This window comes from Marmota monax, unplaced genomic scaffold (genome assembly GCF_021218885.2).
Source record: "Marmota monax isolate L192 unplaced genomic scaffold, Marmota_monax_Labrador192_F-V1.1 WCK01_AAM20220418_F8-fsc00005, whole genome shotgun sequence".
Taxonomy (NCBI): domain Eukaryota; kingdom Metazoa; phylum Chordata; class Mammalia; order Rodentia; family Sciuridae; genus Marmota; species Marmota monax.
The window spans coordinates 8,501,707-8,518,804 of record NW_026692254.1 but is presented as its reverse complement, the minus strand read 5'-3'; the positions used below and the strand labels follow the sequence as shown (position 1 = coordinate 8,518,804).

Below are 17,098 nucleotides of genomic sequence, written 5' to 3'. Positions count from 1 at the left end.
TAAAGTTTGATTCCATTTGGCCTTTATCAATTCCAACCTACTCCACTGTTTCCCTAGCCCATATATTTTTAGGGTTACAAGGATGGCCACTTGATGCCTCTTTCCATTGTTAATTGTCTATCACCCTCTCCACCCACTTCACCTTCATCTATTTTCTTGCTTCTTGGTTCTGATGCAGATGCATCATAAATACATTACATCTCTTCCCTACCAGCATGGGTATTGACCACCTACATCTGGCTCACCTCCTCTCCCTTCTTTCTTATCACATTTGAAGTCCTGCTGTGAATTTGGCTTATGACTGGATTTCCTTTTTCACATATTCAGCAATTTTTTTTCTTGCAATTCTCTCCTCTCCTTCCTGATTCACCAAAGTCCCTCTGTCATTCCAATCAGCATAGAAACATGTCATATTCTTCCCTTAAGCAACCACAAAAAACTCCTGTAGGGAAAATTGTGAAGGACTTTGTAAAGAACAAAAGTTTTCTGAGTGTCTTTTGTAGAAAATGAGGCATTTACCAAACATACTTTTCCTTTTTATTGGATTCTTCGGTGGCTCTGCATTTTCCATTGACTTTGAGTTATTTGGTAATTATAAATAGTTGACAACTAATAGCAATGAAACAACACTTATCCATGGATAAACAAATTCTGTTTTGTGTAAGGACAATGAATTCCCTTTTCTCCCCCATCACCCAAAGCCAGTTTCACATCTATTTAAATGTTAACTTCTGCATTCCTGATTCATCTATTTAAATGTAATAGGTTGGATTCTTCTTACATACAGTGGCAATGACTTATTTCCTTCCTTAATTAAAAAGCTGAATAAAATCTTTGATGCATGCTCATTGTAGATTGATCTGAGCCATGATTTCTAAAAAATTATGCACCTCCGATAAAGCATTAATCTCTAGGAGATATATATATATATATATATATATATATATATATATATATATATATATATCAAAAAACTTAACACCAAAAAAAAAAAACAAATAACCCAATCAATAAGTGGTCTAAGAAACTGAACAGACACTTCACATAAGAAATATAATTGATCAACAACTATACGAAAAAGTGTTCAACATCTCTAGCAATTAAAGAAATGCAAATCAACACTACTCTAAGATTTCATTTCACTCTATTCTGAATGGAAATCATCAAAAATACAGGCAACGATAAATGTTGGTGAGGCTGTGGTGTAAAAGGTACTCATACATTGCTGGTGGGACTGCAAATTGGTGGAACCAGTATGGAAAGCAGTATGGAGATTCCTCAGAAAATTGGGAATGGAACCACCATTTGACCCAGCTATCCCATTCTTTGCTTTATATCCACAGGACTTAAAATCAGCATACTATAGTGACGCAGCCACATCAATGTTTATAGCAGCTCAAAACACAATAGCTAGACTATGGAACCAATCTAGATGTCTCTCAATAGATGAATGGAGAGTTCCTGCCTGGGAAACCGTGCGGTGGCCGCCATCTTGCGTACGGAGGTGCGGCTCCTTACCCTTATCCTGACGGCGGAGAGTTTATTCTCTTCAGCTTTCTGCTTTGTGGCGGTGTCCCGGCGTTTCTTTCACCTTTATAAAGATGCCTTATGGTGAAATTGAAGCTAAATTCTTGGGACCTGGAGAAGAATTAACAAATGAGCCATGCTATAAAAAATTGAAGTCAACTGCGGAGGATTATGTTTTCCCTGATCATGGTAGTGCTTCTTTTCACAGAATCCAAGAGAAAACTGGAAACAATCAGGATACTGCAGCTATCATTGATGCCAGAGGACATAGTTATCCTCAGGAGGACAAAACTCAAAGTACAGAGTTGTTGAAACCTGTGTGCGATAGACTAGATGTTATTGAATCCATTGGTTCGCAAGTTTTACAGGATGGAAACCCTTCATTAGTATCCAGAGATGATGAGATATATAGCACAAGTAAGGCATTTATAGGACCCATTTACAAACCCCCTGAGAAAAGGAAATGTAGTGAAAAGAGGAATAAGGCAGATACTCTGAGTGGTGTAAATGACAAGGGAAGACTAGAGGAGAAACAGAAGTTTAACTCCAAAAAATCAGAGATTGACACAGAACTAACCCAATTTTACAAAGAAATTGAAGAACTTGAAAATGAAAAAGATGATTTGGAAGTCAGTTGTAAGGAAGTTGAACCTTCTCAGGAACAACTTATTCAGTATTACCAGGGCCATAAAAATGATGTCTTAAAATCTGATGAAGAAAATAAAGATCTTAAGAATGCTCTTGAGTTGCCTTGTGGTTATCAGCAGTACTTGGGGAATGAGGCAGGCAAATATACCTTTGATGGACAAGTAATTCCTGCATTTTGTGATATTTCATTTGCTTCCTTCAGGCCTGAATGGCAATCAACACATCCTTTTATAGTACCCCATGGTCCTCCTCTTCCCAGTTTTAACTATCACTTAAATATTCAACAGTTCAATGCTCCTCCAAATCTACCACCAAATGTTTTCCATGCCCAAGATGACTCTCATATGCAAAATGGGTATGATGTACATAATTGTCATGTTAACTGGAGTTGTTTGACTTTTGATCAGAACAATGAGTATACTGACTGTAGTGAGAATAACAGTAGTGTTCACTCTGGAAATGGCTGCAGTGTGCAAGATGGATATGTGAGTAACAGTTTCTGTGAAATCAGAGAAGGATGCTGGAAAGATCCTTCTATGGACAAACATAGTGGAATGGACAGGTTTGTGAACCAGCAATTTCAAGAGGAAAAGTTAAATAAATTGCAGAAGTTACTGATTCTTTTAAGGGGTCTGCCTGGTTCTGGGAAAACAACGTTGTCTCGAATTCTGCTTGGTCAGAGTCGTGATGGCATTGTATTCAGCACTGATGACTATTTTCACCATCAAGATGGGTACAGGTATAATGTTAATCAACTTGGTGATGCCCATGACTGGAACCAGAACAGAGCAAAACAAGCTATTGATCAGGGAAGATCTCCAGTTATAATAGACAACACTAATACCCAAGCTTGGGAAATGAAACCTTATGTGGAAATGGCCATAGGAAAAGGATACAGAGTAGAGTTTCATGAACCTGAAACTTGGTGGAAATTTGATCCTGAAGAATTAGAAAAGAGGAATAAACATGGTGTGTCTCGAAAGAAGATTGCTCAGATGTTGGATCGTTATGAATATCAAATGTCCATCTCTATTGTAATGAATTCAGTGGAACCATCACAGAAAAGCACACAAAGACCCCCTCCTCCACAGGAGAGGCAGAGGTGGGGAGGCTATTTAGGCTCACATAATGAAGTCTTTGTCACAGATAATCATTAAGTTGGCTATTTTCAGCTAACATTTGTTGCTTGCTCTTGAAAAAAAAAATTAGTGAGCCTGTCTTGAAGTTTCAATAGTTTCAAATAAAAAGACTGTGGTGCCTCGCAAAGGATGTTCCCAGCAAGTTGTTTAAATTCTAAAGTACAAATAAAAATTATATAAAATTGTATTTTAAATGTTTTTAATAATCTTTTGTGGCAGTACCTTTGGTTATTATGAAAGCCCTTTAGTAGAGTGGATAGGATGTAGGAATTTTTTTTGTACAATTGAATTATAAGCTTATGTATTTTATATGTTGGAACATACAAAAGTTTTTTATTATTCTTAACCTAAATCTAAATTTTCATAAAATTTTAATTTTTTTCCTTCACTCTCTTAAATATGCAAGAAATACCAATTTGTTATAGGGCACCTTAGTTGATTCCCCTGTTTATACAGATAAAATTATATTTCAGATAATCTATGTGACAAAGTTATTTCTAAGGTGTAATTAGCATACCACTTTGTTCAAACACAATTCCCCAGTAAATGCTAGACAGTCAATGATGTATTGATCACCTAGGGAGTTTCCCCCATTATATTATGGATATTCCTCAAATAATACATACATAGTCATCAACCATCTCAAGCATCTCTCTGCCCCCTGCACACTTGCCAATTCTGGAAGGAATACAGAGACAAGTCACTGTGTAGTAGGAAAAGCTCCTCAGGTGATTCCAATAATGTTTCACTTATCTTTGTTCAATTTCATGCAGCATAATTGTAATATAAAAAATATTTTGGATAGTTGCTTAGCTTTTGTTATAAAATGATTTGTCTTACACAATGTTGTAGTTCTAGTTCTGATTTTTTCTGTAGAGTCAGCTGAACTTCTTTCAGTGAATATGTTCCTTCACTAGAAAATTAAAAACTGGGATGTACTTCATTTCAGAGGTCTTGTAATTCATCCCTGCCTTTAAACAGACATTTTCTTAGTCTACGTAATTGAGCATTTCTCTTTGCAGTACAAGGAAGGAAGCACTATCACCTCTTTTACTGCATTATTTTGCAGTATTTTTAGAAAGTATTTTTTAAACTTTGATTTTACTTTTTTTTAGGAAGAATTCCATCTGATTACAGTGCACTTTTTAAAAATTAGCCATTATGATTCTGTATATATTTTACATGATATTTCATGGCCCCTTAAATTTATCGCAGATTAGCCCATCCTTTTCTTCATGTGTTGTTTTAAAATCTTTTCCTGTTCTTTTCAACTTTACTTTAAATGTCATCCCACATCTTTATATTACTTTTAAGTACCGAGGCTGAAAACTGGGTATAGTACTGTCAGCAAGGTCTTCATTACATTTCCTTTAGTGAAATAAGAATTTGTATGTACAATTCAGTGCTGCTTACATTTGAATAGATATTACCTTGCTTTATCTTGTTTTGCATATGTGTATGTTTGTATATATTTGTTCATCTTACTATGATGTAGTGGGAATGTGCTAACTCATGTTTTGTGTGTAAGTACATATTCATATATACATATATATATATATATATATCTCCTTTACCCATTGTTTTAATATATTCTTTTAGAGTAATATTTATTGGTATTTGTATTTATTGATTATGTAAATTAGCAGTTTGAAAATCATACAGAAGGATTGAATTTGGAGACAGATGAAGCAACTGTGTCCTTTTCTATGTGTTTTTATAAAAAATTTATTTAGGAGTAATAATATTATAAATGTATAGTTGGAGAAAGTGGATTGCCTTTGGGAGAAAAAGATTATGAGGAAACATTCATATTAGGTATGAAGTTTAAAATAAATTTCCAGATTTTATAACAAATTCAACTCCATCTCCTGGTAACCAACAGTGGGAGGTAGGACACTAAAGGGGGGAAAATAATCAAAGAGGAAAACAAACCATGTTTAGTAACATAAATAAACAAATATGGCTGGAAGAACAACCCATATCTCAATAATAACCCTAAATGTTAATGGCTTAAACTCACCAATCAAGAGACACAGGCTAGTAGAATGGATCACAAAACAAGACCCAACAATATGCTGCCTACAGGAGACGCATTTGATAGGAAAAGACATACATAGGCTGAAGGTGAAAGGTTGGGAAAAATCATATCACTCATATGGACTTCGGAAACAAGCAGGAGTATCCATACTCATATCAAATAAAATAGATTTCAAGCCAAAGTTAATCAAAAGGGATAAAGAGGGACACTACATACTGCTCAAGGGAACCATACACCAACAAGACATAACAATCATAAATATATATGCCCCAAACAATGGTGCAGCTATGTTCATCAAACAAACTCTTCTCAAGTTCAGGAGTCTAATAGACCACCATACAATAATCATGGGAGATTTCAACACACCTCTATCACCACTGGACAGATCTTCCAAACAAAAGTTGAATAAGGAAACTATAGAACTCAATAACACTATTAATAACCTAGACTTAATTGACATATATAGAATATACCACCCAACATCAAGCAGTTACACTTTTTTCTCAGCAGCACATGGATCCTTCTCAAAAATAGATCATATATTATGTCACAGGGAAACTCTTAGACAATATAAAGGAGTAGAGATAATACCATGCATCCTATCTGATCATAATGGAATGGAACTGAAAATCAATGATAAAAGAAGGAAGGGAAAAGAATACATCACTTGGAGAATGAACAATAGGTTACTGAATGATCAATGGGTTATAGAAGACATCAAGGAAGAAATTAAAAAATTCTTAGAGATTAATGAAAACACAGACACAACATATCGGAATCTATGGGACACATTGAAAGCAGTTCTAAGAGGAAAATTCATTGCTTGGAGTTCATTCCTTAAAAAAAGAAAAAACCAACAAATAAATGATCTCATACTTCATCTCAAAATCCTAGAAAAAGAAGAGCAAAACAACAGCAAAAGAAGTAGAAGGCAAGAAATAATTAAAATCAGAGCTGAAATTAATGAAATCGAAACAAAAGAAACAATTGAAAAAATTGACAAAACTAAAAGTTGGTTCTTTGAAAAAATAAACAAAATTGACAGACCCTTAACCATGCTAGCGAAGAGAAGAAGAGAGAGAACTCAAATTACTAACATACGGGATGAAAGAGGCAATATCACAACAGACACTTCAGAAATACAGAAGATAATCAAAAATTATTTTGAATCCTTATACTCCAATAAATTAGAAGATAGTGAAGGCATAGATAAATTTCTTAAGTCATATGATCTGCCCAGATTGAGTCAGGAGGATATAGACAACCTTAACAGACCAATATCAATTGAGGAAATAGAAGAAACCATCAAAAGACTACAAACTAAGAAAAGCCCAGGACCGGATGGGTATACAGCAGAGTTTTACAAAACCTTTAAAGAGGAACTAATACCAATACTTTTCAAGCTACTTCGGGAAATAGAAAAAGAGGGAGAACTTCCAAATTCATTCTACGAGGCCAACATCACCCTGATACCTAAACCAGACAAAGACACTTCAAAGAAAGAAAACTACAGACCAATATCTCTAATGAACCTAGATGCAAAAATCCTCAATAAAATTCTGGCCACTCGGATACAAAAACTTATCAAAAAAATTGTGCACCATGATCAAGTAGGATTCATCCCTGGGATGCAAGGCTGGTTCAATATACGGAAATCAATAAATGTTATTCACCACATCAATAGACTTAAAAATAAGAACCATATGATCATCTCGATAGATGCGGAAAAAGCATTCGACAAAGTACAGCATCCCTTCTAGAGTTCAAAACTCTAGAAAAACTAGGGATAACAGGAACATACCTCAATATTGTAAAAGCAATCTATGCTAAGCCTCAGGCTAGCATCATTCTGAATGGAGAAAAATTGAAGGCATTCCCTCTAAAATCTGGAACAAGACAGGGATGCCCTCTCTCACCACTTCTGTTCAACATAGTTCTCGAAACACTGGCCAGAGCAATTAGACAGACGAAAGAAATTAAAGGCATCAAAATAGGAAAAGAAGAACTTAAATTATCACTATTTGCAGATGACATGATTCTATACCTAGCAGACCCAAAAGGGTCTACAAAGAAACTATTAGAGCTAATAAATGAATTCAGCAAAGTGGCAGGATATAAAATCAACACGCATAAATCAAAGGCATTCCTGTATATCAGTGACAAATCCTCTGAAATGGAAATGAGGACAACCACTCCATTCAAAATATCTTCAAAAAAAATAAAATACTTGGGAATCAACCTAACAAAAGAGGTGAAAGACTTATACAATGAAAACTACAGAACCCTAAAGAGAGAAATAGAAGAAGATCTTAGAAGATGGAAAAATATACCCTGTTCATGGATAGGCAGAACTAACATCATCAAAATGGCGATATTACCAAAAGTTCTCTATAGGTTTAATGCAATGCCAATCAAAATCCCAACGGCATTTCTTGTAGAAATAGAGAAAGCAATCATGAAATTCATATGGAAAAATAAAAGACCCAGAATAGCAAAAACAATGCTAAGCAAGAAGTGTGAATCAGGCGGTATAGCGATACCAGACTTCAAACTATACTACAGAGCAATAGTAACAAAAACAGCATGGTACTGGTACCAAAACAGGCGGGTGGACCAATGGTACAGAATAGAGGACACAGAAACCAATCCACAAAACTACAACTATCTTATATTTGATAAAGGGGCTAAAAGCATGCAATGGAGGAAGGATAGCATCTTCAACAAATGGTGCTGGGAAAACTGGAAATTCATATGCAACAAAATGAAACTGAATCCCTTTCTCTCACCATGCACAAAAGTGAATTCAAAATGGATCAAGGAGCTTGATATCAAATCAGAGATGCGCCGTCTGATAGAAGAAAAAGTTGGCTACGATCTACATTTGGTGGGGTCGGGCTCCAAATTCCTCAATAGGACACCCATAGCACAAAAGTTAATAACTAGAATCAACAAATGGGACTTACTCAAACTAAAAAGTTTTTTCTCAGCAAAAGAAACAATAAGAGAGGTAAATAGGGAGCCTACATCCTGGGAACAAATCTTTACTCCTCACACTTCAGATAGAGCCCTAATATCCAGAGTATACAAAGAACTCAAAAAATTAGACAATAAGAGAACAAACAACCCAATCAACAAATGGGCCAAGGACCTGAACAGACACTTCTCAGAGGAGGACATACAGTCAATCAACAAGTACATGAAAAAATGCTCAACATCTCTAGCTGTCAGAGAAATGCAAATCAAAACCACCCTAAGATACCATCTCACTCCAGTTAGATTGGCAGCCATTATGAAGTCAAACAACAACAAGTGCTGGCGAGGATGTGGGGAAAAGGGTACACTTGTACATTGCTGGTGGGACTGCAAATTGGTGCAGCCAATTTGGAAAGCAGTATGGAGATTTCTTGGAAAGCTGGGAATGGAGCCACCATTTGACCCAGCTATTCCCCTTCTTGGTCTATTCCCTAAAGACCTAAAAAGAGCATGCTACAGGGATGCTGCTACATCGATGTTCATAGCAGCACAATTCACAATCGCTAGACTGTGGAACCAACCTAGATGCCCTTCAATGGATGAATGGATAAAAAAAATATGGCATTTATACACAATGGAGTATTACTCTGCATTAAAAAATGACAAAATCATAGAATTTACAGGGAAATGGATGGCATTAGAGCAGATTATGCTAAGTGAAGCTAGCCAATCCCTAAAAAACAAATGCCAAATGTCTTCTTTGATATAAGGAGAGTAACTAAGAACAGAGTAGGGTCGAAGAGCATGAGAAGAAGATTAACATTAAACTGGGATGAGAGGTGGGAGGGAAAGGGAGAGAGAAGGGAAAATGCATGGAAATGGAAGGAGACCCTCAGAGTTATACAAAAGTACATACAAGAGGAAGTGAGGGGAAGGGGAAAAATAATATAAGGGGGACAAACGATTGTCAGTAGAGGGAGCAGAGAGAGAAGAGGGGAGGGGAGGGGAGGGGAGGGGAGGGGGGATAGTAGAGGATAGGAAAGGCAGCAGAATACAACAGACACTAGTATGGCAATATGTAAATCAATGGATGTGTAACTGATGTGATTCTGCAATCTGTATATGGGGTAAAAATGGGAGCTCATAACCCACTGGAATCAAATTGTGAAATATGATATATCAAGAACTATGTAATGTTTTGAACAGCCAACAATAAAAAATTAAAAAAAAAAACAAAAACAAACAAACAAACAAACAAAATAGATGAATGGATAAAGAAAATTATATATATATATATATATATATATATATATATATATATATACACTCAATGGAATATTACTCAGCTTTAAAGAAGAGTAAAATTATGGCATTTGCCAGTAAATGGTTGGAATTGGAGAATATCATGCTAATCCAAATAAACCAATCCCACAAAACCAAAGGCCAAAGTTTTCTATAATATGTGGATGGTAATTCACAAAAAAGGCAGGGGGGGGGCACTAGGGAAGAATTGCATTACCTTAAATTAGGTAGAGGTGATGGAAGGGAAGGGGAGGGGATGAGGGGATAGGATATGTGACTACATGACCAATATGATTCTGCAACATGTACACTCAGAAAAATGAGAAATTATATCCCATCTAGGTATGATATATCAAAGTGCATAAATGCATTCTACTGTCATGTATAACTAATTAAAACAAATAAAAATTTTTAAATTATTATTTTTAATGAATTATTAAATTCATGTCTCCATGAAGGTACTGTTTCATTCTTCTTGCTTTTCCTTCATAAACTTTATCTTGAAAGAGTTGTCTATATTTGTTGTCCCCATGCCTATACTGGGTTGATATAAAGAATAACATTGAGCATGATTTCTTACATGCCTGAACTATGAGCTTAGATTTGAATTAGTCTGTGCAGATATGTATGTCATGATGGTGTCATAGCTTATTATAATTAATAACAACACGGAATCCTCCATATCAGGCCTCTTAGTCCACTTCAAATGCTAGAGGAGGTACAGAAGGATATTTTAAACCACTCATGTCCTTGGCAGAATAAGATTCTTGCTGTACTCCACATGACAGAGAATGCCATCATGGGAATTTAAATCTTGTTTACCTGTATTAATTTAGAGCAGAGTTTCTTAGCCTGGAGACTGATTCTAGGGCAGGATAATTATTTGTGGTAAGGGGTTGCCCCTGAGTATTGTAAGATGTTCTGCAGTGTCCCTCCTTGGTTGCTACTCATTGGATGCTAGTAGGTAACATCTTTCCCCCCCACCAAGTTGAGGCATCCAAAAATGTCTCCAGACCTTGCTGAATGCCCTTTGGGGGCTCAAATTACCCCAAATGAGAACCACTATTCTACAGTCTCTGGATTTGACTTGTTATTATAGATTTGATTCATTTGACTTATGCCTAGACCCAAAGGAGTCCACAAAGAGCAGCTGCCTCCCCAGGGCCCTGTACCGGGGACATCTATGCAGCATTCCTACAGAAATACCATGCAGTAGAGGAAAGTTAGGGAGCAACAGCTTTAGGACCTCTGTGATTAGAAATGCCCCTTTGTTGCCTAACACAATCTCCTTGACTAATAACTAAACCATCTTCCTTCATTCTTTCTCCAGTGGTGAAACACAAAGGGGAGTCATTTGAATTCTGAAGCAGGAGGTAAACCCTATAACTCTGACTAGTTTATTTGACCAGATCATCCTATCTGGAAGTCAATTATATTATTTTTAAATAAAGAAAATTGATGGAATGAAGTTTGGAGCCCTGTTCTCTACAATGTTCCATTAGGATTGCTTCCCATCTACTTCCTATTTGCCTGGGCAGATGAAAAAATTATGATTAAATAAAATTAGAAATTGAGTTTTCCTTTTGTATGTTTGTTCCACTTTCATGAATTGGTTTCAGAAAGTTGTACTTTTCTAAGTTTTTGCCTATTTTATATACACTTCCAAGCAAAAAAATATTAGTTCTTCAATTGTTCTTCAGGTGCTCTGTAGCCACACATGGTTGGTTGATGAATTGAACTAGAGATATGGAAGACTGATGATAAGCAAAAGTCCTCTTGGGCAACTCTGAAAGCTAAGTACTTCAATTTGTCCTCATAGACTTGGATAAGTCTGTCTGTTTTTTTAAGCTAAGTGCTTTCATGCATCTGTCATTTTTAACTTTTTTTTTTCTCCTACTCATATATCCCTCAGTATTGGATTATTCTTGGATATTTGACTTGTGTTTTTCAGGGCCATGGCATAATTACTAAATTTAATCCACTAAATAGAGGTAGAGTGGTAATGGACTGAATCCACACCTGTTTTCAGTTGTAGTGGTCCAAGGGTACCTCCCTGCACACCATAAGATGCCACTGAGTGCTGGTCTTTGCTTGGCCTTCATCACTTTTGGCGAAGCTCAACATCTGGGTCCCTAGTGAAGCCTTGTGAGATACATCTTCAAGTTTTCCTCTATGTGTGGTTGGAAAAAATGCTTTCTGTAAGCACTTCCATTACCCACCTGACTGCATAAATCAAAGAATGCTCTATTTCCCAGATTCCAGATAGTGCCAGGAGGCTTATCCAGCATTTGGTGTCTTTTATTGGTGCATTAAAACTATACAAAATAATAGGATTCATTATGATGTATTCATTCATGTGCATAACATAATTTGATTATCTCATTTTCAACTACCTTCCCTTTCTCTCCCAATCTGCTTGCTCTACTTTACTGATCTCTGTTCTATCATCATCATCATCATCATAATCATCATTATTTTAATTAGTGTTTTATAAATATATATATATATATATATATATATATATACACACACACATATATATGGAATTCATTGTGGTATATTCATACATGGACATGGCATAAATTGGTGGATTGTATTCCCCAGTACCTCTCCATACTCCTCCCTCCCGGTCAATCCCCTTCCTGTGCTCTGTTAGTCCCCTTTACTTTCAAGTTTCTGATGTCAAAGCCAGCTCACGCAGGCCACCAGGCCATTCTCCTGAGGTTGCTTCTCTGCCTCCCATCCTCTCTGATGTGAAATGAAAACTATCATTATCCGAAGTACATTGATGTCAACATGCTTTGTTTACAACCAGAGATATGAAAAATTGTGCTGTATACATGTAATAAGAATTGTAATGCATTCCGCTGTCCTTTTATTTTTTTTTTTAAATCAATAAAGAACCCCTAAATTATTATCCAAATGCCAATTCAAGTCTCTTTTATTCTCAGAAACTGAATTTCCTATCTGTTAAGGGGAAATAATAACACAGTGTAATTGTGGGAATCAATTATCTGAGGATGTTTATAGCATTTCCAGCACCGAGTCCAGCTCTGAATTGATGCCTTAAGAGCTTTTCTCCCCGAATAAAGTACAGATTGCTACACTGTGTATGGTGGTGGCTCTTCCATGCAATAATTTTCTTCTTTATTGGGTTATGAGCTCCATAAGAAAGAGGTGCTTCTCACTTGCTTCAATGGGCTTCAGATATTTAGAACATGGATTTGAGGCAAATATTCACTGATAGGCAGATGATTGCATAGTCAATTTCTGGCATCAAATGTGTCTTTATTAAATAAAAAATGGAACAAATAGTCTCAGGCTATAAGAATACTGAATTAATATTTAATTTATATTTATTGTATAACTATATGGGCAAGAAATATAGTGAAAAAAAAAGACAAATGTAACTTTATCCATGCTCATGGTAAGAATAAACATTTGGCATGAAAACACTCTTTAATCTTAAGACTGAACTGTGGTTATATTTCATAGTGTCCTTTTGTGGGTCGAAGATCTCAGAGAAGGGCAGGGCCAGCAGTGGGGTATGTGAGGTCTGTTCCCAGGCTGTGGCTTGGTTGGGCGTTGCCTGTGGGGTTTCAGTGACTGTGCCATTGGTAGCTTTGGCTCTGAATTGCAGTTGATAAAGAGCTGTCTTAATTACATTTTGGTTTCCTTATAGAATATGATAGTGGGAAAACTGTGGACCAGGAGTCAGGATGACTCTGTCCTAACTCAAATCTATTATTAAAGTGTCACACCCCAGCCAGTCACTTGATGGCTTGGGCTGCCATTTCTTAATTCAGGAAGTGGGAACGTCAATCTTTCTATTCCTACCTAGGAGAACAATCACATGGGGAGAAATATATATGGAAAGTAGGAAGGTGCTACAGCAGTGTATATATACAGTTTTTTTTCTTCGAGCAAGTACAATAACGTCTTTCTATTTCCATTGGCAAAGTGAAAATGATCATTTTTTATCCCTAAATTCTCATCTTTAAGAATATGAATAGTATTTTTTAGAAGAATAGGAATAAAAATCAACTTGATGGCAAATAGTAGGTGGTAGAATCAGATATCAACCCCAGATAGAGCCAACTCTCAGTTCCCAATCTCTACAAGCAGGAGCATCAACACTTCCTTGCTGGGAGCCATTAGCCAAGTAGGTATGACAATTTCCTTGCCAGCATACCCCATGTTGCTGACATTTTGCAGTGACATTGAATGTAGGTGACCTTGCTCAAGGACCAGGGCGGATTAGGGTGTTCCCGGTTTAAGATAATCGGGTTTAGGGCGTTCCCAGTTTAGGTTCCAGGTTTAAGGTTTAAGATTATTCCTGCTGGGAATAGGGCGTATCCTGCTGCCTGAGTTCCCCTTGAGTTCTCACGGGATTCAGACAGTATATTTTGGAGACAGAAGCCCAGTGGTGGTGGATTTGGGCAGAGAACGTGGATTTCCCCAGAACGTGATTGTAGACGGCTGGTGTGAGTTCGGGAATAAAGAGTTGCTGTTTGAATCTACAAGCTGTGTGGTGGCTCATGATTGTGTGCCCAGCCAGACTGCGGCATTTGTGCCCAGCCAGACTGCGGCACTTCCTATTAGTTCTTTTGCAGGCAGCAGAACTGAGATGTAATGGTTAATTTGAATTGCAACTTGATTGGATTAAGAGATGCTGAAGGTTAATCGGATTCTGGGTCTGTCAATGAGGGTGTGTCTAGACTGATTGGCCCGTGTGATTGCAAACTGAAGAGGAGACTTTCTTTAAATGTGGGAAGCACCATTCAATAGGTTGTAGGCTTGGAAGGAATAAAAGTTGGAAAAACAAGGAAGTAGCAGCAGATGCAAGCTCGATTTTTCTTGAACAGTTCCTGATTGCTGCTGCGGATTGCCTGAGGACATCAGACTCTAGCTCCTTCACTCTTCCAAAACGGTTTCTACCAGTAATTTTCCAGGGAGTTTCCAGAAGCTTTTGGTCCCAGACTGGGGGAGCATCATTGATCCCTCTTGTTCTGAGGCTTCAGCACCTTGGACTGTGCAACTACTGGTTTCTCCAGCTGTCCAGCCTGCAGACAGCCATTTTGGACTATCCAGTTTCTGGTTGTGTAAGCCAATCTAATAAATCCCCCTTTTATAATCATACTTTCTGTTGGTTCTGTTCCTCTAGAGAATCCTGAATAATACATGAAGTTAGAAAATGGACTAAGAGAACCAGTCACTTCAGAAAATGTCCAGTGTGCCCGAGTACTGAGAAATATTATTCCCAACTTAAATCTTTTGACATCTTGAAAGAAATTAGTTTGTTTCAGTCCAGAGCTTAATTTTAAAAATACTTCTGTTGGTAACTACCAAGTGCCTATGAAGTCTATTCCTCATAATAATTTTTATGCTTTTACTTTAAATTAAATTTTGGCCAGGCATAGTGGCCACATACCTATAATCCCAGTTACTTGGGAGGCTAAGGCAGGAGGAGCTTGAGTTTGAGGACAGCCTCAGAAATTTAGTTAGAACATCAGAAAATTAATAAGACTCTGTCTCAAAATAAATAAAAAGGACTGAGAAAGTAGCTCAGTGGTAAAGCACCCCTGGGTTTAATTCCCAGTTCAAATAAATAAATAAACAAACAAGCAAATAAATAATTCTGGCTAGTCAAGAGATCTTTGGAGTATGTGTTCCACTTATTTGCATTCACACAACAAGAAGATTGAATAACCAATTGATAAATATCACAAAGATTAATAGTATGTATAGCTGAAGTGACTGTAAGGAAATGGGTACTCAAGGAGTTGGAGAGGGGAAAATCACTATGACCTCTCTGGAGGGCAACACGTGAAATGTACTCATCTGCTTTTCCAATTTGTGTTAGTCACAGTTCTCCCGAGGAACAAAACCAATAGGATATACATGAAGAAATTTACTATATTGGCTTAAGTGACTAGAGGCTGAGTAATTTCATAAGTGGCTATCTGCAGGCTGGAGAAGCGGGGAACAAGAGAGAATAACACAGCCTCAGTCCAAGGCTGAAGGTCTGAGAGCCCCCCCCCCCGAGAGCTGTTGATACAAGTTCATATTCAAAAGCTGAAGACTCCGGAGTCTAATATCCACAGCAGCAAAAAGTGCAAGTGCTCATGAGGGGCCAGTGGCACATACACGTTTTTCCCTACTTCTGCTTTTTCATTGCATCTGGGGCCACAGCTGTGTTCAGGGCAGGTCTTCACCACTCGATTCATTCACAGACACCCAGAAGTGTGCTTTACCAATTTTCTAGACATCTCTCTATCCAGTCATATCAACAACCAAATTAGTCATCATGCAGTTCCAGACACTTGCCTGCAAGAGAGTATCAGGCATGACTCAGAGCTGCCCTTGCAGGTTGGTCGTCACAACTACCCCCTCTGTGGGTAGTTCTGATGAGACAGAGAAGAAAAAAAAAGCAGAACTATCACAGAGGCAGGGACGATGTTTGAAAAAGCGATTTTGCAAATATGCTGTAGGTTACAATGAAACCCATGATAAAGGGCATTTATACTTGGTAATGAGGAGAGATTTTGAGTTGAAAAATCAACATAACAGGATAAGATCATATTTAATGCCTTTTCTATAAAATCTTGGCTATAGATGCATAGGGACCAACACATATTTAGACGTCTAGAATGATGTTTTTTTTCCATCAAATGGTAGTAATGGTTTTCTCTGAACCAAGCACTTTCAATGTTTAGGGTTTACATTTCAGTCTTTGCTACCCTGTCTTCTCCACCAGGCCCTTTTGCCATGATATTCCGCCTCACTTAGGCCCCTGGACAACTGAGTCAGTCAACCATGGACTGAAACATCTGAAAGTACAAATCTCAAATAAGCCTTTACTCCTCTAAGTTTTTATTATCAGGTAATTTGGTCACAGCAATGTAAACCGAGCTGACACCACCAGTTATGTAATGTAGCAAATTGATGCTGGAAATTCATTATTAGTGTGTATTAAAGAAATATATGGATTAGAAAATCTCCCTTGAAGATCTTTGAGAATTATGGCCACTCTGATCTGAATGTTTATGTTGCTCCTAAATCTATATATGGATCCTTAATCCCCAACGTGATGATACTTGGGGATGGGGTGTTTGGGAGGTGATTAGGTGTAGATGAGGCTGTGGAGGGGGAGCCACATGATGGGAGTGGTACCTTTATAAAAAGATGAAGAGGTCAGGGTGCTCTCTGTCTCTGCTGTGTGAGCAGCAGAAAGATAGCAGATTACATACCAGGAGGAGAATCCTCACCAGGACCCAACTATGCCAGCCCCCTGAAATGTAAACCCTAAATATTGAAAGTGCTTGGTTCAGAGAAAACCATTACTACCAGTTGATGGAAAAAAAAAAAAAAAACATCATTCTAGACTTCTAAATATGTTTGTCCCTATGCATCTATAGGCAAGATTTTACAGAAAAGGCATTAAATATGATCTTATCTTACATTGGCATCC

The 17,098-nt window shown here is 37.2% G+C and overlaps 1 protein-coding gene across 2 annotated transcripts; it reads left to right on the top strand.

Moving 5' to 3' along the window:
- Positions 1-1,477: 1,477 nt before the first annotated feature.
- On the top strand, positions 1,478-4,257 carry LOC124088883 (NEDD4-binding protein 2-like 2). 2 transcript variants are annotated; one of them, XM_046438699.2, is made up of 2 exons: positions 1,478-2,964; positions 3,131-3,213. In XM_046438699.2, exons 1-2 carry the CDS (start codon positions 1,602-1,604, stop codon positions 3,211-3,213), a joined length of 1,446 nt encoding a protein of 481 aa, XP_046294655.1. In that variant the 5' UTR covers positions 1,478-1,601. The 2 variants fall into 2 exon arrangements, with proteins under 2 accessions (XP_046294655.1, XP_046294647.1); XM_046438691.2 differs by having other exon boundaries at positions 1,479-4,257.
- The last annotated feature ends 12,841 nt before the right edge of the window (positions 4,258-17,098 follow it).